At 41.9% G+C, this 22,398-nt stretch overlaps 1 protein-coding gene across 2 annotated transcripts in view; it reads right to left on the bottom strand.

The window, feature by feature from the left end:
* Window positions 1-12,441, bottom strand: part of LOC123999414 (AF4/FMR2 family member 1-like) — an 80,375-nt gene extending 67,934 nt beyond the window's left edge. For both annotated transcript variants that reach the window (XM_046305191.1, XM_046305192.1), the window contains exons 1-2: window positions 12,222-12,441; window positions 4,135-4,252 (exon numbers count right to left, since the gene is read on the bottom strand). In XM_046305191.1, coding sequence (XP_046161147.1) covers window positions 4,135-4,252; window positions 12,222-12,238 — 135 coding nt within the window. In that variant the 5' untranslated portion in view covers window positions 12,239-12,441. The remainder of the gene's footprint in view (window positions 1-4,134; window positions 4,253-12,221) is intronic.
* Between the last annotated feature and the right edge of the window lie 9,957 nt (window positions 12,442-22,398).

Below are 22,398 nucleotides of genomic sequence, written 5' to 3'. Positions count from 1 at the left end.
GTTCCTTTAAAATCAGGGGTGGGCAACTTTGATTGTAACTCATGAGGAAGTGCAGTGGCTCGAGGGTCTAAGTAGCCACATCCATAACAACAAAAGCCCTAGCATTTTGGGGGCCCCACCCCACCTCACCCCACCCCACCACCTTGCAAGCAACATTTTTTAGCAGCCCTACTTGACTGCAGAGATACATTTATAGTTATTTTCTGCAATTCTACACATTTTGCCATTGGGAGGAGAGAAGATTTAGTCATTTTAATAACTCATTTCATGGTCGGTAATTTGACCAAGATTAATACAAGTTCAGATATTTGAACCGTTAGACTAAATAGCTTTTGTCAAATTGACATAAAAATGTATTTTTGATAACCCAAACCATTTTCCTAACCTTAACCAAATGATCCTGACCTGCCATGTCAATTCTCCCAACCTGCTGCACAAGTTATATTAACCTGCTATGAAAAGTCCATTTAGACTAGAGCTGTATCCAGTCTAGACAAAACCACCCCTGCTTTAAATAACAAGCGGCTGCTGGAGCTGACAGGCTCTGATGGGGGACAGGAATAACTGGTTGGCCCTCCGGTTTAGAGTACTCCTCAGGGGTTCCCACTCCCTCCTGAGTAGTGACAAGGTAGGGGGCTCCAAGAGGCCTCATTAACCGAACAGCTCCATAATCTACAGAAGACGTGGCTGGCTGGGGATTGCATCGATTTCCAGAGGACATGGCTGGCTGGGGGTTCCCATCTGTCTCCAATCACATGCTGGGATTTACATGCTCACTAGGGGACTTGCAGTCCTCACCCAATCACAGGCTGGGATTTCCATCCACATGCTGCCGGGACTTACCACAAGAGCATTAGTAAGGTCGGGCACTGATGTTGAGCGATTAGGTCTGGCTGGCAGTCGGCGTTCCAATTCATCACGAAGGTGTTTGATGGGGTTGAGGTCAGGGCTCTGTGCAGGCCAGTTAAGTTCTTCCACATCGATCTCGACAAACCATTTCTGTATGGACCTCGCTTTATGCAGAGGGGCATTGGCAATGCCCGAAACAGGAAAGGGCCTTCCCCAAAACAGTTGCCACAAAGTTGGAAGCACAGAATCATCTAGAACGTCATTGTATGCTGTAGCATTAAGATTTACAGTCACTGGAACTAAGGGTCCAAACCCGAACAATGTAACAAAGCCCCAGACCATTATTCATCCTCCACAAAACTTTAGTTGGCACAATGCATTGTGGGCAGGTAGTGTTCTCCTGGCATCCGCCAAACCCAGAATCATCTGTCGGAATGCCAGATGATGAAGCATGATTCATCACCCCAGAGAACAGTTTCCACTGCGCCAGAGTCCAATGGCGGCAAACTTTACAACCCTTCCAGCCCGCGCTTGGTGATCTTAGTCTTGTGGGCTGTTGCTCGGCCATGGAAACCCATTTCATGAAGCTCCCGACGAACAGTTCTTGTGCCGATGTTGCTTCCAGAGGCAGTTTGGAACTTGGCAGCGAGTGATGTCAGCCGAATCCGCTAATTTGAAAGGGTATCAATATACTTTTGTATATACAGTGCATTCGTAAAGTTCAGACCCCTTGACTTTCCACATTCTGTTACGTTACAGCCTTATTCTAAAATGTATTAATTAGTCCCCCCTCCCCTCAATCTACACACAATACCCAATAATGACAAAGCATAAACAGGTTCTGAAATTTGCAAATGTATTAAAAATAAAAAGTGAAATATTATATTTACTTAAGTATTTAGACCCTTTACTCAGTACTTTGTTGAAGCACCATTAGCAGCGAATACAGCCTGGAGTCTTCTTGGGTACGACGCTACAAGCTTGGCACGCCTGTATTTGGGGAGTTTCTCCCATTCTTCTCTGTAGATCCTCTCAAGCTCTGTCGAGTTGGATGGGGAGCGTAGCTGCACAGCTATTATCAGGTCGCCTCAGAGATGTTCGATCGGGTTCAAGTCAGGGCTCTGGCTGGGACACTCAAGGACATTCAGAGACTTGTCCCAAAGCAACTCCTGCGTTGTCTAGGCTGTGCGCTTAAGGTCGTTGTCTCATTGGAAGTGGACCTTCGCCCCAGTCTAAGGTCCGGAGCAGGTTATCATTAAGGAGCTCTGTTCATCTTTCCCTCGATCCTGACTAGTCTCCCAGTCTCTGAAAAAATATAACCATAGCATGATGCTGCCACCATCACGCTTCACCGTGGGGATGGTGCCAGCTTTCCTCCAAATATGATGCTTGGCATTCAGACGAAAGAGTTGGTTTTATCAGACCAGAGAATATTATTTCTCATTATTTCTCACCTTATATCGACAGGTGTGTGCCTTTCCAAATCATGTCCAGTCAATTTTAAATTTACCAAAAAGGTGGACTCCAATCACGTAGTAGAAACATCAAGCATAGCCAATGGAAACAGGATGCACCTGAATCAATTTCGAGTCCCAAAGCAAAGGGTCTGAATACGTACATAAATACGGTATCAGTTTTTTGTGTGCAGAAGTTTCTAAAATCCTGGTTTCGCTTTACCATTATGGGGTATTGTGTGTAGATTGAAGAAAAACATTAATTTAAATCAATTTTAGAATAAAGCTGTAATGTAACCAAATCTGTAAAAAGTCAAGGAGTCTGAATACTTTCCAAATGCATGTATATAGTATGCACACACAGTCCACCCTGGTCCTGGCCCCTACTCATTTCAGACCTCCCTAAGAATGACTCAAAGCCAGGCCTATTCCCTACATCAGGGATGGGCAGCTCCAGTCCTCGGGGGTCGGAGTGGTGTCACACACTGTCCACATCCCTAGTCAACACAGCTGATTAAACTAATTGCATTCTAAACTGAAGATCATGATTGGAGTCAGGTGTGTTAGCTGTGGCAAAAGTGTGATACCAATCAGGCCCCAGGGGACTGGAGTTGCCCATCCCTGCACTAGGCTGAGCCAATTACATAAGAGAACGTTAAAAAAAAACACCCTTGAGCCTGGAGCTAGCCTTCACTACAGCTGCATCAATGAGAGCATCTTGGCAGGCTGCATCACCGCTTGGTATGGCAACTGCTCAGCATCAAACCACAAGGCGCTACAGAGGTCAGTGCGCATAGTACATCACTGGGGCCAAGCTCCCTGCCACTGAGGACCTGGATACCAAGTAGTGTCTGTTCAGGGTCCTGTTGGGTCCAGACTTGACGCATCTATACCGCTTGCCGTGCGGTAGCAGAGAGAACAGTCTGTCTATGACGTGGGTGGCTGGAGTGTTTGACAATTGGCTGGAGTGATTGACAATTTGCCCTACAAATTGTCAAACACTCCAGCCACCCACGTCATACAGACAGACTGTTCTCTCTGCTACCGCATGGCAAGCGATACCGATGCGTCAAGTCTGGACCCAACAGGACCCTGAACAGAGTCTACCCGTAAGGCAAAAGATTTATAAATAGTTAAGCAAATAGCTACCTGGACAATCAGCATTGACCCTTCTGTCACTAACTCTTTATTATCTATGCTGTTGCCTAGTCACTTCAGCCCTACCTATACGTACATATCTACGTCAATGACCTCATAGCCCTGCACATCGACTCTATACTGGTACAACGTTACTCATTGTGTATTTATTCCTTGTGTTTTCTCCACGCATTGTTGGGAAGGGCCCGTAATGATGCATTTCACTATTAGTCCACACCTGTTGTTTAGGAAGCATATGACAAACCCAATTTTATTTGACTTCAGTGGTAACTAGACCTAGGCCACAGAGGGGGTCACGGTATGAACGCAGGTCATCACGTCCAGAGCAGCGCCTAACTACATCAACGAGATGTTCTGAGGAGTTTCTAATAAAAAGGTTGGAGTCGAGTTCACAACAGCTCATCTCTTAAGAGCGACACACTGACACGTGGGCTGTGTTACAAAACAAACTGTTACATTATCAAACGTGCATTGGTCATGAAGTCATCAAGCTAAACACTTCCTCTGGCCTCTAATTCTCTTATTTCAAATAGAATGTAATAATTAATAGCGTCATATAAAATAACCTGTAGTTTGGGAATACGTCGGAATGTTTGTAGTTGTTAGTATGTCCTCCTGCAGTCCTAATAAGGGCCTAGAGGAGAAGAAAAGAAAGAACAGGAAGTAGTCTGACCTTATAGGGTTCCCCGAACAGGGGAACGGTCTCCTGGTAGAACTCCTTTTCCTGGAAGGTTCCCTGATTCCGCCGCTCCCGCTCTTGGATGCGAAGGAGGTTCCTCTCCTCATTGTAGCTGTGTGTGTGTGTGTGTGTGTGTGTGTGTGTGTGTGTGTGTGTGTGTGTGTGTGTGTGTGTGTGTGTGTGTGTGTGGGAAATAAATAAAAATCAGACAGGTTTAGAGTGGACACTTTGAACAGTACACATTTCTCAAGTCTGTATAAGCATAACTCAGACTTCAGGGTAAATTCAATCATGTACAGATATCAAAAATGGAAGTCTTGGGTGAAAAATCGAAATACTTGGGTAGATCTCAGGTTAGGATTTGGGCTTTATAGGAGAGCAAGTTGGATTGATGGGGGGTTCCCATCATACAGTGAGTGCCTTCAGTAAGTATTCACACCCCCCACAGTGTTGGGTTACAGCCTGAATTTTAAAAGTGATTCAATTGAGAAATGACATTTTACTGGTATACACTCACAATACCCTATTGTGTCATGAAAATGTATTGAATTAATAAGTATTTAGACCCTTTTGTTTTATGGCAAGCTAAATAAGTTCAGGACCCCAAAAAATGTGCTAAACCCGTAAGTTGCATGGACTCACTGTGAGCAATAACTGTTTAACATGAGGTAGTCATTCAAAACTCATCCCTGTACCCCACACATACTTGTAATTGTAAGATCCCTCAGTCAAGCAGTGAATTTCAGACACAGAGTCAACCACAAAGACCAGGGAGGGTTTCCAATGCCTCACAAAGGGCACCTATTGGTAGATGGTTTTAAAAAAAATATATACTTTTGATTTATTTATTTTTTAAAGCTGACATTAAATATCCCTTTAAATATCCCTTTGAGCATGATGAAAGTTATTAATTACGCTTTGGGTGGTGTATTGATACACCCAGTCACTACAAAGATACAGGCATCCTTCCTAACTTAGTTGCCGGAAAGGAAGGAAACTGCTCAGGGATTTCACAATGAGACCAATGGTGACTTTAAAACAGTTGGAGTGTAATGGCTGTGAAAGGAGAATACAATGTTGATCCATCAGTTGTTACTCCAAAAATACTAACCTAGTGAAAAGGAAGTTTGTACAGAATAAAAAATATTCCAAAACATGCATCCTGTTTGCAACAAGGCACAAAAGTAACACTGCAAAATATTTGGCAAAGAAATTGACTTTTGGTCCTGAATACAAAGCATTCTGTTAATATTTTCAAGAATGCCGGTGGCCGGATCATGTTATGGATATGGGAATTATTTTAGGATAAAAAATAAAACAGAATAGGGTAGAGTACAGGCAAAATCCTAGAGTAAAACTTGGTTCAGTCTGCTTTCCAACAAACACTGGGAGACAAATTCACCTTTCAGCAGGATAATTAAGTAAAACATGGCCAAATTAACACGAGTTGCTTACCAAGAAGACAGTGAAGGTCTCTCAGTTAATCTACTTTAAAATATATGCCAAGACCTGAAATGGTTTACAATGATCAACAACCATTTGGCAGAGCTTGAATAATTTTTAAATACATTTAAAAAGTTGCAAATGTTGCACCATCCAGGTATAATAATAATTTAAAGCAGACGCTTTTATCCAAAGGCAAATGTTGCATACATTCATCCAGGTATGGAACTGCTCTACCAACTGAGCTACAGAAGGACCAGTATGGAACTCTTAGGGACTTACCCAGAAAGTCTCAGTTGTAAACAATGCCAAAAGTGCATTAAAAGTCTTGACTCAGGGGTGTGAAAAACATGAGATATTCCTGTATTTTATTTTCAATAAATTGGCAAAAATGTCTAAAAACATCTTTTCAATGTCATTATGGTGTATGATGTGTAGATGTGAAGAGAAAATATAGTTGATCAATTTTGAATTCAGGCTGTAACAACAAATGTGAAATAAGTCAAGGGGTATGAACACTTTCTGAAGGCACTGAATCTGGAGACAGGTGTAATTATAGACAGAGACACAGTCCTATGGGGTTGACATCATCTGTTTCAAACACTCCCTCTAGAATGGCACACTGCCAGAATACATGTCAAATGGACAACGACTTACTTTACTGGATTTAAAAAATAAAATCAGCTCTGTTGAAGTAAGAAGGGTGTGGATAACTTGATCTGGGTGGAGAACTTGGATGAAGCTTCAATTGTAATTTGGAAATCTGGCAACAAAATAGACTGCCCTCAAACAGCTTGGCTACCGTCCTGCTCTGCCCTGCATCGTGTAATTTTATAGGAGGTTCCTAGAACACGCTCACAATCCAGTGGTGTAAAGTACTTCAGTAAAAATACTTTAAAGTACTAGTTAAGCAGTTTGAGTATGTGTACTTTGACTATTTATATTTGACAACTTTTACTAAACTATATTCCTAAAGAAAATAATGTACTTTTTTACTCCATACATTTTCCTTGGTACCTAAAAGTACTCATTACATGTTTTTTTAAATAATAATTTAAAAAAATACTTAGCAGGACAGAGAAATGTTTCAATTCACACCCTTACCAAGAGAACATCCCTGGTCATCCCTACTGTCTTTGATCTGGCGAACTCACTAAACAAATGCTTTATTGGTAAATTATGTCTGAGTGTTGGAGTGTGCCACTGGATATGCATGTAAAAAATAACCTTAAAAGACACCTTAATATAGTATTCAGACCCTTTGCTATGAGACTCGAAATTGAGCTCATGTGCATCCTATTCCCATTGATCATTTATTTTTATTTTTTGAAACCTTTATTTACCTGGGCAAGTCAGTTAATAACAAACTCTTATTTACAATGGACTGCCTACCACGGCCAAACCCGGACGATGCTGGGCCAATTGTGTGCCGCCCTATGGGACTCCCAATCACGGCCGGATGTGATACAGCCTGGATTCGAACCAGGGACTGTAGTGTACTGAGATGCATGCCTTAGACTGCTGCGCCACTCGGGAGCCCATCATCCTTGAGATGTTTCCACAACTTGGTTAGAGTTCACCTGTGGTAAATTCAATTGATTGGACATGATTTGGTGAGGTCCCAGAGCTGACAGGGCATGTCAGAGCAAAAACCAAGCCATGAGGTTGAAGGAATTGTCCGTAGATCTCATAGACAAGATTGTGTCAAGGCACAGATCTGGGGAAGGGTACCGAAACATTTCTGCAGCATATAAGATCCCCATTGACTCATCACATACAGTGCACTCCGAAAGTTCAGACCCCTTGACTTTTTCTACATTTTTGGTTACGTTACAGCATTATTCCAAAATTGATTAAATAGTTTTTTTCCCCTCTCACCAATCTACACACAATACCCCATAATGACAAAGCGTAAAACAGTTTAGGGGAAAAAAATATCTATATATATTTTATCATCATCATCATCTTACATTTACATAAGTATTCAGACCTTTTGCTTTGTTGAAGCACCTTTGGCAGCAAATACAGCCTCGAGTCTTATTGGGTATGACGCTACAAGCTGGTCACAAACCATTTTTTTGCGAGTTTCTCCCAATCTTCTCTGTAGATCCTCCGAAGCTCTGTCAGGTTGGATGAGAGCGTCGATGCACAGCTACTATCAGGTCTCTTCAGAAACGTTAGATCGGGTTCAAGTCCGGGCTCTGGCTGGGCCACTTGAGGACATTCAGAGACTTGTCCCAAAGCAACTCCTGCGTTGTCTTGGCTGTGTGCTTAGGGTTGTTGATCTGTTGGAAGGTGAACCGTCGCCCCAGTCTGAGAACCTGCTCCAGAATGCACAGGAATTCAAAGATCTCTGTACTTTGCTCCATTGATCTTTCCCTTGATCCTGACTAATCTCCCAGTCCCTGCCGATGAATAACCTCCCCACAGCATGATGCTGCTGCCACCACCATGCTTCACTGTAGGGACGGTGCCAGGTTTCCTCCAGACGTGACACTTGGCATTCAGTCCAAAGAGTTCAATCTTGGTTTCATCAGACCAGATAATCTGGTTTCTCATGGCCAGAGTCCTTTAGGCCAACTCCAATCAGGCTGTCATGTGCCTTTAACTGAGGAATGGCTACCGTTTGGCCACTCTACCATAAAAGCCTGATTGGTGGAGTGCCACAGAGATGGGAGAACCTTCCAGAAGTACAACCATCTCCACAGAGGAACTCTGAAGCGCTGTCAGAGTGACCATCAGGTTCTTGGTCACCTCCCCGACAAAGGCTCTTCTCCCCAGATTACTCTGTTTGGTCAGGCGGCCAGCTCTAGGAAGAGTCTTGGTGGTTCCAAACTTCTTCCATTTAAGAATGATGGAGGCCACTGTGTTCTTGGGGACCTTCAATGCCGCAGAACGTTTTTTGGCACCTTCCCCAGATCTGTGCCTCAACATAATCCCTTCTCGGAGCTCTACGGACAATTCCATCGACCCCATGGCGTTGTTTTTGCTCCAACATGCACTGCCAACTGTGGGACCTTATAAATACAGGGGTGTTCCTTTCCAAATCATGTCCAATCAATTGAATTTACCACAGGCGGACTCCAATCAAGTTGTAGAAACATCAAAACATGAATAAAAACAGGATGCGTCGGAGCTCAATTTCGAGTCTCATAGCAAAGGATCTTAATACATATGTAAACAACATAAATAAAATGTTTTACTGTTTTCGCTTTGTCATTATGGGGTATTGTGTGTAGATTTGAGGAAAAACATTTATTTAATCCATTTTAGAATAAGGCTGTAATGTAACAAAATACGGGAGGGGGTCTGAATAGTTTCCGAATGCACTGAACACTGCTGCTACCCATCTGTCACTTTATTTCGAGGAATATCTGTATGTATACTGAACAAAAATAAAATGCAACATGTAAAGTGTTGGTCCCATGTTTTATGAGCTGAATAAAAAGTCCCTGAATGTATTTTTTTTAAATGGTGGTTTTGAAGCAGTGGCTTCTTACTTGCTGAGCGGCCTTTCAGGTTATGTCGATATAGGACTTGTTTTACTGTGGATATAGATACTTTCGTACCGGTTTCCTCCAGCATCTTCACAAGGTCCTTTGCTGTTGTTTTGGGATTGATTTGCACTTTTCGCACCAAAGTACGTTCATCTCTAGGAGACAGAACGTGTCTCCTTCCTGAGCGGTATGACGGCTGCGTGGTCCCGTGGTGTTTATACTTGCGTACTATTGTTTTGTGGAGTGGTTGAAAAACAAGTTTAATGATTCCAACCTGTGTATGTAAACTTCCAACGTCAACTGTATATAGCCAAATTGTCATTATTCAGTACTGGTACTGATTCCTTTCTCGCTGCATTGTGGGTAAGGACCTGTAAGTTAGCATTTCACTCTTAGTCTACACCTGTTTTTTTACAAAGCATGTGATGAATACAATTTGATTATTATCTTTCAAATCTTGGCATGTTTTCAAACCATTATGGTCCATGATATGGGCTCCTGAGTGGCGCAGTGGTCTAAGGCACTGCATCTCAGTGCTAGAGGCGTCACTACAGACATCCTGGTTTGAGTCCAGGTTGTATCACAACCAGCAGTGATTGGGAGTCCCATAGGGCGGCGCACAATTGGCCCAGCGTCGCCCGGATTAGGGTTTGGCCCGGGTTAGGCTGTCATTGTAAAATAAGAATTGTATTCTTAACTGACTTGCCTAGCTAAATTTAAAAAATCAGCAAGGGTACGCAAGGCATTATTGTGAAGTATTGGAGTACGGGCATGCCATTTTGATTCCCATGTGATGCTATTTACAGGTGTAAATCATGTACAGCCACTGTAGTAAAGCTGCCTGCCACAGTGGTGGTCTGATGCACACTAACCCCTAGGGGTCCCCTTAAAACTGATTATCACCCCCCCCCCCCCCACACCCAAAATCTCATCTCCCCCTCTCTTACATGAAGGCACAAGAACACACCAGACTGATAAGGACAAGAAGGATCATTCATGCAGCTAGGCCTACTTCTAAATCCAGCCATCCCATAATGTAGCCTGTGTAGTGTCTGGCTTTTCAGAAGGGATGCAAGAATGAGCCTTTATCCAAAATATAGGCCTATATCACAACCATGTCTGCATGACATCATTAAAATACAAACTGCCTACTATAACATAACGTAGGCCTTGCCGAGACCTACAGGCAAAACGTTGGCAGGCGCCTGCACAGAAATTCCTTCGAACCACAAAAGTCGGCTGATGGCAGGCTTTTAAGTTTTATAAGAGGCGCAGGGCTGTCTGTAGTTAGCAAAGTAGAAGCAACACGCAGCATACTAGCCTCCACTAAAGCGAAGGGCTGTGTGATGAGTGGGGGAGGGGGAAAGACAGAGAGACTCCTTCCCCTGCAGTGGGCAAAGGTCAACATGTGGTTCACCCTGTATCATTACTTACAATCCACTGACTAGTATACATAGGAGGTGAAAAGATATTCAGCCGCTGATGGTAAACAAAGGAAGTTTGTCTCAGTAAAAAGATGTCTTTTAAATTAGCCAAACATCTTTATTGGTAACCAAGGTGCAACAACATTTATTTCTCTAGTCTAGATTTAAAATCAAACTATTTGTCACACGCACCAAGGATAAGTGTAGAATTTACAGTGAAATGCTTAGAGAGTGATTTGAAGAGACTACAGAGTTGATAACTAAGCCCAAATAGCTACATTCATATACAAATGGGTCCATTTCTCCTGTGCTACACCTTTAAGGTTTAGCTTCATGAGGACAGTTTATCCCTCCACATCAGCTGGTGCAATGGTTTCTCCCAGTAGTAGACAAGGGTAGGGTTCAATGCTATACAAAGGCAGTAGACGGAATTAACTTTCATCAACCCAAACACAGGTGTGTGTCTGCGATGCTGCTGCATGCATGGGACGTGTGAACCTGTACTCAATATAAGGATGCGACAGCAGGGTACTGTGGGCATAATTAACTTGTATTATTTTCCTTATTAGGCTAATCAATCAATCTATATCTAGGACTATTATGGCTTTACGCAGAGACAGACAATATGGAGAGTTTTTAGACAAGGGACTATCAGCAAATATTGATGGTTTCGTCAACAATAACTATTCATTTCAAACCTGATAAAGTTGCTGAGTAGCTAAAAAATATTGATATAAAAAAGGTACAATGGATGGAGACATGATAAACTCGCATTCCTTCCTTCCCCTGCGTTTAGGGAAATTGGATGTATTTGCTAAACAAACAAGTTTCGATTTGAGACCTCTAAAAAAGGCAATCAGCTGTTCATGCGCGGTGGTAAGCTATTCGCCATATTCAATCCTGCTGGTTAGCAAGTAGAAATGTATAACAAGGAATGATTGAAAGTACACTAGTAGCTAGTTCTTCTGTACGAAATTAAACTACGGTTAACGTTACCGATCAGGATCAGGTTTAAAACGCAAAATCTAGTTATAAAAACAGCATGCCAACTGCTAGATAAGAGCTAGTTAGGCATCTCACCAACACTGCCAGGCTGGAGTGAAAGATCAAACTTCTGACATGATAATGAAATATCTAGTAGCTAAATTCGTGAGTAACGTTTGCTAACGAACGTTAGCTAGTTAAACTCACAGGGCCACATTACATAATGTCCAGTTATTTTGTTATCCAAATTATTGTTAGCTAGCAAACTAATATGTCTCTCTATATATATAGACTAATACATTTTTTAAAAGACGGAATTGTTATTTAAATGAGCTAACTACAATGTTAGCCGGTGGTGAGGTCGTGCGCTAGCTCCTAAATCTAAAAATACACTGACATCGTCGATCAGCTGGTTAGCAGTGGCACCAGTTCGCTAGCTAAAAATCACACCAGCTGTGGCAGTGAGCAGGCTAGTTCCAGCTGATTCCACCTCCTTCGGCTACGCTAGCTAGCCGCCTTACCCAGTCAGGTCGTTTTGATTTTATTTTATTTTATTACGCTTTAAAAAAACCGGCGAATAACTTCGCCAAAACTCCGTTTAAAAACACGCTTCTAAGCGATGTCCCAAAAACACGTAGTTATCAAAAAGTAACGAGTCAAACTCAACTTTTTAGCTAGCTATGGTCAAATGGATTTGAGGTAGTTCGTAGGTTAGCTAACGTTCTCTGCTTACCTTGGACGAGCTGCCATGGTGCGCCTCAACAACAAAAAACAAATTGTAAATTGCTTGCCATGTGTTTCTGACAATCCGTGATTGGATAATCTCTCTCTCCCCCCTCCCCTTCTCCCTTCTTGATTACATTGTTTACCAGTTCAAATGTCATCGAAATTTTGATATAAATGAACTGTCACTAACTGTTGTTTCATAGTTCTCTGCTAGTAACTGTGCATATGGATCCTGGTCTCAGGGCATACTGGGTTGTTCTATTTCATGCAGTCATCCGGGGGGGGGGACACACACACAGTGGAGCGAGATACGATGGCTTTTGTACTTAAACAGAAAAGCAACCTGCAATAAACAAAAAAAACGACTGTTCATTTGTTCTACTTATTTCCAAATTGTATTTCTGTTGTATATTATAGAATGTGTTTTCTTTCTCGCGTTGTTCAATTGTCAACTTTAAAACAAAGTTTGCACAGTTCCCCCCTTGCACGTAGGGAAATGGTACAGCCACACCATTCCTATTATGGACATGTTATTCTTCTCTCTGAATCACCACCTTAAACTATTGCCAGGGATAGCAATCAAACAGTTTTATTTTATCTCTGAACTGAGAACTACACATACCATTAGATAGCACAGGCTACTGCTGGATACAGAATTATATTGAAAGAGTTCATATTAATTTCCCCAATTAAATTAAAATTACTGATATATTTTATGATTATGTGGATATTTAAAGTATGCCTTCCTATAAATTAATCTAAGTTATTGATAAATGTGAAGAATATAACTGATAATGGCATCCCATAGATACTGAACAACATTCCAATAGTAGTTTAAAAATATATATATATATTTTCGTGGAGACACTCATTGAATTGAATAGAGTGATATGAAAAACAGAGTTAAAATCAAATCAAATTGTATTTGTCACATACACATGGTTAGCAGATGTTAATGCGAGTGTAGCGAAATGCTTGTGCTTCTAGTTCCGACTATGCAGTAATAACCAACGAAGTAATCTAACCTAACAATTCCACAACTACTACCTTATACACACAAGTGTAAAGGGATAAAGAATATGTACATAAAGATATATGAATGAGTGATGGTACAGAACGGCATAGGCAAGATGCAGTAGATGGTATCGAGTACAGTATATACATATGAGATGAGTAATGTAGGTTATGTAAACATGAAAGTGGCATAGTTTAAAGTGGCTAGTGATACATGTATTACATAAAGATGGCAATATGCAGTATATGATAGAGTATAGTATATACATATACAAATGAGATGAGTAATGTAGGGTATGTAAACATTATATTAAGTGGCATTGTTTAAAGTGGCTAGTGATGCATTTTTTACATCAATTTCCATTATTAAAGTGGCTGGAGTTGAGTCAGTGTGTTGGCAGCAGCCACTCAATGTTAGTAGTGGCTGTTTAACAGTCTGATGGCCTTGAGATAAAAGCTGTTTTTCAGTCTCTCGGGCCCTGCTTTGGTGCACCTGTACTGACCTCGCCTTCTGGATGATAGCGGGGTGAACAGGCAGTGGCTCTGGTGGTTGATGTCCTTGATGATCTTTATTGCCTTCCTGTGACATCGGGTGGTGTAGGTGTCCTGGAGGGCAGGTAGTTTGCCAAGTTCAATGGAGCCTTAATGGGTAGGCCTATAATTCATACCATGTCGCAGGAGAGAACAACTGCCACCTCACAATGAAGCCAAGGAAGATAAAAGGCCAATCGCAGTACTGCAGAAAACAGGATCACCATTATAGACCAGCGTGCACAACTACGAGGGCATTTTAGATTGTTTTTTACATTTACAATTTTAGCCATTTAGCAGTGCGCTTTTATCCACAGCAGCTTACTGGAGCAATTAGTGTTAAGTGCCTTCCCTGAGGCGGCAGGGTAGCCTAGTGGTTAGAGTGTTGGACTAGTAACTGGAAGGCTGCAAGTTCAAACCCCTGAGCTGACAAGGTACAAATCTGTTGTTCTGCCCCTGAACAGGCAGTTAACCCACTGTTCCTAGGCTGTCATTGAGAATAAAAATTTGTTCTTAACTGACAAGAATTCAAACCAGCGACCTTTCAAGTTACTGGCCCAATGTTCTTAATTAACCGCTAGGCTACCCTGCCAACATGTAAGCTATATTTTATCTCTAATATTTATTGAAAATATAAATACATTTGCACAATGAGCACTTGTTAGATATTGTTAGATATTACTGCACTGTCAGAACTAGAAGCACAAGCATTTCGCTACACTTGCAAAAACATCTGCTAACCATGTGTATGTGACCAATAAAATTTGATTTGATTTGATGATTTGTCTCTCAAATACATTGTTACAGTTGTTGGTTAGCTATCTAGATAAATTTAGCTATATTAGCGTTGACATGAAATCAGTCAAAACATCTCAAAACAAGACAAAGTGTGAAGAACAAGATGAAACGAGCCACTTACGATTCCCCACATGGCAGTTTCTTGTAATCCTTACTAACAATCTGGCCATCCAGAATCACAACAACACGCTTCTGCCCCATGAAAGCACGCACATCGTTTTCCTTAAGTCGCCAGCTAACCCTTCTATAGTGAATGGACAAATGGCCGTGGTAATTCTTCGTGTAAATACAAAACAAATTCTAAGGCAATAATACACCAGATGTACGTTCTTGAACAGATTATTATACAATCACACACAGAAGAAGTTAAAAGGATAATTTAGGGCCTCCCGAGTGGCGCAGTGGTCTAAGGCACTGCATCGCAGTGTTGCAGTGTCACTACACAACCGGCTGTGACTGGGAGTTCCATAGGACGGCGCACAATTGGCCCAGTGTCATCCAGATTAGGAGAGGGTTTTGCAAGGGGGCTTTACTTGGCATGTTCTGTCTCCTATGGACGAATGTACTTTGGTGTGAAAAGTGCAATCAATCCCAGAACAACAGCAAAGGACCTTGTGAAGATGCTGGAGGAAACAGGTACAAAAGTATCTATATCCACAGTAAAACAAGTCCTATATCGACATAACCTGAAAGGCCGCTCAGCAAGGAAGAAGACACTGCTCCAAAACCTCCATAAAAAAACAGACTACGGTTTGCAACTGCACATGGGGACAAATGTTGTACTTTTTGGAGAAATGTCCTCTGGTCTGATGAAACAAAAATAGAACTGTTTGGCCATATTGACCATCGTTATGTTTGGAGGAAAAAGGGGGAGGCTTGCAAGCCGAAGAACACCATCCCAACTGTGAAGCACGGGTGTGGCAGCATCATGTTGCAGGGGTGATTTCCTGCAGGAGGAACTGGTGCACTTCACAAAATAGATGTGTATATCTTGAAGCAGCATCTCAAGACGTCAATCAGGAAGTTAAAGCTTGGTTGCAAATGGGTCTTCCGAATGGACAATTCCCCCAAGCATACTTCCAAAGTTGTGACGAAATGGCTTAAGGACAACAAAGTCAAGGTATTGGAGTGGCCATCACAAAGCCCTGACCTCAATCCTATAGAAAATGTGTGGGCAGAACTGAAAACCCGTGTGTGAGCAAGGAGGCCTACAAACCTGATTCGGTTACACCAGCTCTGTCTGGAGGAATGGGCCAAAATTCCCCCAACTTATTGTGGGAAGCTTGTGGAAGGCTACCTGAAACATTTGACCCAAGTTAAACAATTTAAAGGCAATGCTACCAAATACTCATTGAGTGTATGTAAACTTCTGACCCACTGGGAATGTGATGAAAGAAATAAAAGCTGAAATAAATAATTCTCTCTACTATTATTCTGACATTTCACATTCTTAAAATAAAGTGATGACCCTAACTGACCTAAAACAGGGAATTATTACTAGGATTAAATGTCAGGAATTGTGAAAAACTGAGTTTAAATGTATTTGGATAAGGTGTATGTAAAGTTCCGACTTCAAGTCATTGCTGTGTAGGCTACTGGAGCTGTCGCTTAGGTCTCCTGACAATCCATGGCCTAGGCACCTTGGGTTTAAAATGCAAAGAGTTGGGAGGAAAAGCCTTGCCTGATGACTCAAACTGAATCCTTGCTCTGCTCTGTCGTTCACTACATACTTCAGTCTGAGACTGCCATCGTTGAAGTTGTTTGTGGTGACATATAAATTAGGTGTTTTGTACAAATCAGACAGTCTAGAATGGAAATCCATTCTAGAAATTGTCGTGGAGGTACTCAGATCCAGACTCATTGAGGAGAAGAAACTAAAATCTGTGGATATGGCGTAGCATTTGGCCAGAGAAAGGAGTTTGGGCAGCCAGGCAAGGAGAAGCCTGGAACAAACCGCACACAGCAATGGTAGTGAATATCAGTCACCAGTAGACTTTGCACCGGGATTTCAAAGGTCACTGTAGCCTAGTGGTTAGAGTGTAGAGGCGGCAGGGTAGCCTAGTGGTTAGAGTGTAGAGGCGGCAGTGTAGCCTAGTGGTTAGAGTGTAGAGGCGGCAGGGTAGCCTAGTGGTTAGAGTGTAGAGGCGGCAGTGTAGCCTAGTGGTTAGAGTGTAGAGGTGGCAGGGTAGCCTAGTGGTTAGAGTGTAGAGGCGGCAGGGTAGCCTAGTGGTTAGAGTGTTGGACTAGTAACCGGAAGGTTGCGAGTTCAAACCCCCAGCTGACAAGGTTCAAATCTGTCGTTCTGCCTCTGAACAGGCAGTTGACCCACTGTTCCTAGGCTGCCATTGAAAATAAGAATTTGTTCTTAACTGACTTGCCTAGTTAAATAAAGGTAAAATAAATAAAAAATCCACCTCCCCACTCCACTTGAAGCTCAGAATAAGACCAAATTATATTTTCTTACTGCACTAGGTCAGCGTTGATAATAATGGAGAAAGCATATCCTATGTTTATTACTCTAATCATGTTAATATAATGTATGTAAATCAAGAGTGTAAAGCATTATTATAATTTTAATACAATCTAAAAATCTATGTTGTAAATCATCTTAAATGTTGTGGTATTGTGCCAATAGATAACTGCACGCAAGGGAGTTCGATTATTCATTTGTTCTATTCACACAATCATGCTGAGTTGGAAAATATAACTTGAATATAACTTGATGTTACAGAGTTAATTTGTCACTTGGCTCTAAACCTTGAAAGTAAGTCTTTAAAAAAAAAAACACATACTAGATTTGTATCAGTTATTCCACAATTACCAGTTCACCACAGCTGGGAGAGGGAGCTTCACTAAATGTACTGTATGTTCAAATGTCATGCAACCTTTCGGTTACTAGTCCAACGATCTAACCACTAGATTCTACTGGATGTCTCCAGCTGGCAACACGTGCACCGCTTTTTTCATAGCTAGGGCTGTTGTGGTCATGTGATCAGGTCAGGCTTCTATGTTGAAAAGCTCTTAAGCCCTGTTTCTCCTCACCTCCCCATGGTGGAGACACAGAAATCCCCAGGTCTCTAGAGCTAGAGCCAGTAGGCTACATAAGGGCATGGCTCTGTAGTGTAGTGGCAGCCTGACCCACACAGAGACAGACGTAGATAGACAGACCAGACTGTAGTAGTCGATTCTATCTATCACCCTAACAGATCTATTGGAGCCAGAGACCGAACACACATCCAACCTGTCCGTTGAGAGAAGCTGTGCCACTACTGTATCACTGAGTGGACCAGCAGCCATTAAAATAATCACTGGGTCATTGGCCAGCCAGCTGCTCTTTTTTTGGTTTTGAATTGTTAGATGCAACAGAATGTTGTGTAAGATTGTTTTATGGCAGTTATTTGGGTTAAACTACACTGAACAAAAATATCAACGCAACATGTAAAGTGCTGGTCCCATGTTTCATGAGCTGAAATAAAAAAAAATCCCAGAAATGCTCCATAAGCACAAAAAACATATTTACATCCCTGGTATTGAGCGTTTATCCTTTGCCAAGATAATCCATCCACATGACAGGTGTGGCATATCAAGAAGCTGATTAAACAGCATGATCATTACACAGGTGCACCTTGTGCTGGGGGGGGGGGGGGGGGCAATAAAAGGCCACTCTAAAATGTGACGTTTTGTCACTCAACACAATTCCACAGATGTCTCCAGTTTTGAGGGAGTGTGTAATTGACATGCTGACTGCAGAATGTCCACCAGAGCATTGAATGTTAATTTCTCTGCCATAAACTACCTCCAACGTCGTTTTAGGGAATTTCGCAGTACGTCCATCTGGCTCAGTAGACCACGTTTAAGGCATCATTTGGGCGAGCAGTTTCCTGATGTCAACGTTGTGAACAGAGTGCCCCATGGTGGCGGTGGGGTTATGGTATGGGTCAGGCATAAGCTATTGATAATGAACACAATTGCATTCTATCAATGGTAATTTGAATCCATAGAGATCCTATGACCAGATCCTGAGGCCCATTGTCATTCCATTCATCCACCGCCATCACCTCATGTTTCAGCATGATAATGCACCACCCCATGTCGCAAGGATCTGTACACAATTCCTGCAAGCTGAAAATATCCCAGTTCTTCCATGGCCTGCATACACATTTCACCCGTTGAGCATGTTTGGGATGCTCTGGATTGACGTGTAAGTCAGCGTGTTCCAGTTCCCGCCAATATCCAGCAACTTTTTACAAATCAAATCAAATACTATTTGTCACATGCCCCGAATATAACAGGTGTAGATGCTTACTAACAAGGCCTGAACCAACAATGCAGTTTTAAGAAAAATAAGTGCTAAGTAAAAAATAGATAATTTAAAAAAATCAAAATCAAAAATAATCAAAGAGCAGCAGTAAAATAACAGTAGCGAGGCTATATACAGGGGGTACTGGTAAAGAGTCAATGTGGAAGATATACACAGGGGGTACTGGTACAGAGCCAATGTGGAAGATATATACAGGTGGTACTGGTACAGAGTCAATGTGCGGGAGAACAGGTTAGTTGAGGTAATTGAGGTAATATGTACACGTAGGTATGTAGGTATGTAGTTTGTGGCTGCTTTGCGTGATTTATTGCTGTCTCTACCTTCTTGCCATTTGTGCAGTTGTCTGAGCCCAATAATATTTTGTCCCATGGTTTGTGCTGCTACCATTTTGTGCTGCTGCCATGTTGTGTAGCTACCATGTTGTTGTCATGTTGTGTTGCTACCATGCTGTGTTCATGTGTTTGTCACGTTCTGACCATAGTTCTTTTGTATTTTCTTTGTTTTAGTGTGGTCAGGGCGTGAGTTGGGTGGGCAGTCTATGTTTTCTGTTTCTATGTGGGGTTTCTTGTTTGGCCTGATATGGTTCTCAATCAGAGGCAGGTGTTAGTCATTGTCTCTGATTGGGAACCATATTTAGGTAGCCTGTTTTCTGTTGTGGTTTGTGGGTGGTTGTTTTTTTTTTTCAGTCTTTGTGTGTCTGCACCAGATAGAACTGTTTCGGTTGGCACTGTTGTTGTTGTTGTTGTTGTTGTTGTTGTTGTTGTTGTTGTTGTTGTTGTTGTTGTTGTTGTTGTTGTTGTTGTTGTTGTTGTTGTTGTTGTTGTTGTTTTGTAATTTGAAGTGTTCAGTTTTTGGATGATTATTAAATCAAGATGAACACTAACCACGCTGCGCTTTGGTCCTCTCCTTCTGCCACCGACGACAACCTTTACAGTGTTGCTGTCTTGCTATGTCGTTGTCTTAGGTCTCTCTTTATGTAGTGCTGTGTTCTCTCTCTTGTCGTGATCTGTGTTTTGTCCTATATTTTCATTATTTTTTAAAATTGAAATCCCAGCCTCTGTCCACGCAGGAGGTGTTTTGCCTTTTGGTAGGCCATCATAGTAAATAATTGGTTAGTTAAATGTTGTTTTTTTCTTTAAAAAAACAGTTAAAGTGACTCTAAAGTGCATAGATAATAAACAGATGGTGGCAGAAACATTATGTACAAAATAAGTTACAAATAAACTGAAAAAAAAACACACAATAGCACAATTGGTTAGGAGACCGTAAACCGGCAGCCATCTCCTCTGGCACCAGTCATTGAAGAGGAGTGGGACAACATTCCACAGGCCACAATCAACAGCCTGATCAACTCTGTGTGAAGGAGATGTGTCACGCTGCATGAGGCAAATGGTGGTCACACCAGATACTGACTGGTTTTCTGATCCACACCCCTACTTTTTATTAAGGTACTGTATCTGTGACCAACAGTCGCATATTTGTATTCCCAGTCATGTGAAATCCCTAGATTAGGGCCTAATGAATTTATTTAAATGAACTGATTTCCTTATATGAACTGTAACTCCAGTAAAATCTTTGAAATGGTCACATATTCTGTTCACATTTTTCCTCAGTATAGTTTAATGATTTCGTATGTCCCTTTAATTCCGTGCTGCTACTCCAGTTTCAACTGTTCTGCCTTATTATTATACGACCATGCTGGTCATTTATGAACATTAGAACATCTTGGCCATGTTCTGTTATAATCTCCACCCGGCACAGCCAGAAGAGGACTGGCCACCCCACATAGCCTGGTTCCTCTCTAGGTTTCTTCCTAGGTTTTGGCCTTTCTAGGGAGTTTTTTCTAGCCACTGTGCTTCTACACCTGCATTGCTTGCTGTTTGGGGGTTTTAGGCTGGGTTTCTGTACAGCACTTTGAGATATCAGATGATGTATGAAGGGCTTTATAAATAAATTTGAATTGTTTTGAGTTGAATTCACCAGAAGGTATAAGGCAAATGTGTAGTTTCAATATGACTCAAAAACTATAATCCTTTAGGTTTAGGATAAAGAAGAAAAACACTTTTACTACACTTGAAATCCCTGAAGCTAATTTTCTAACCCCACACAGTGTAATTTCAGCAGTGGAGGCTGGTGGGAGGAATTATATGAGGACATGCTGATTAGAATGGAATAAATAAAAACCACGTGTTTGACTCCGTTCCATTAATTCCATTCCAGCCATTACAATGAGCCCGTCCTCCGATTGCTCCTCCCACAAGCCTCCACTGAATTTGAGTCTGTGTTGTGGGGTAGCTAGTCATGAGGAGCTAGTCATGTGTCCTGTTGCGCATCTGTAAACTTCATGTGTGATGTGAACTTCCCCTGCTTAACTGTGACTCTAGTCTTATTGTTTATCCCACACTGCGGAGAGAGAGAGGGACACCTGACCACTGTGACTGAGACAAAATTAAGAACGTTCATGACTATATACAGACTCAGTGAGCATTGCTATTGAGAGAGGCTGCCATAGGCAGACTTGGCTCTCACGGGAAGACAGGCTATGTGCACACTGCCCACAAAATGAGGTGGAAGCTGTGCTGCACTCCCTAACCTCCTGCCAAATGTACTACTATATAAGATACACATATTTCCCACAGACCCATAAATATTTTGGGGAAAAAAGTCAAACATTGATACACTCCCATATATGTTAGAAGGTGGTCCTTCTGTAGCTCAGTTGGTAGAGCATGGCGCTTGTAACGCCAGGGTAGTGGGTTTGATCCCTGGGACCACCCATACATAGAATGTATGCACACATGACTGTAAGTCGCTTTGGATAAAAGCGTCTGCTAAATAGCATATATTATTATTATTATTATTATTAAATACCCCAATGTGCAATCACAGCAGCAAGATGTGTGGCCTGTTGCCATGAGGAAAGGGCAACCAGTGGAGTACACACACTATCGTAAATACCTATCTTCCCCTACTATTCGTACTACAACTATTAGCACATTACTAAAACACTGTAGATAGCTGCTATTATAACACTTGATGTCTTTATCATTTTCAAACCTGTTTGCTGCTTAATCTCTAACAGTTTGTTGTTGAACTTGTCTTTGTTTCTTCTCACTTGTGTTCATTGTTTATTTCACTTGCTTTGGCAACACGTTTCCCATGCCAATAAAGCCCCTTTTAATTGAATTGAAAGAGGGAGAGAGAGAGAGACCCCACTACACAGTCAGGGGGCCAGAGAGAGAGAGAGAGAGAGAGAGAGAGACCCCACTACACAGTCAGGGGGCCAGAGAGAGAGAAAGAGCTATTTCACTTGCTTTGGCAACACGTTTCCCATGCCAATAAAGCCCCTTGAAATTGAATTGAAAGAGAGAGAGAGAGAGAGACCCCACTACACAGTCAGGGGGCCAGAGAGAGAGAGAGAGAGAGAGAGAGAGAGAGAGAGCTATTTCACTTGCTTTGGCAATGTAAACATGTTTCCCATGCCAATAAATCCCCTTTTAATTGAATTGAAAGAGGGAGA

The sequence above is a fragment of the Oncorhynchus gorbuscha genome, linkage group LG16, assembly GCF_021184085.1.
Source record: "Oncorhynchus gorbuscha isolate QuinsamMale2020 ecotype Even-year linkage group LG16, OgorEven_v1.0, whole genome shotgun sequence".
NCBI lineage: Eukaryota > Metazoa > Chordata > Actinopteri > Salmoniformes > Salmonidae > Oncorhynchus > Oncorhynchus gorbuscha.
The sequence above is the reverse complement of the archived record's forward strand: the minus strand, read 5'-3'. Positions and strand labels throughout refer to the sequence as shown.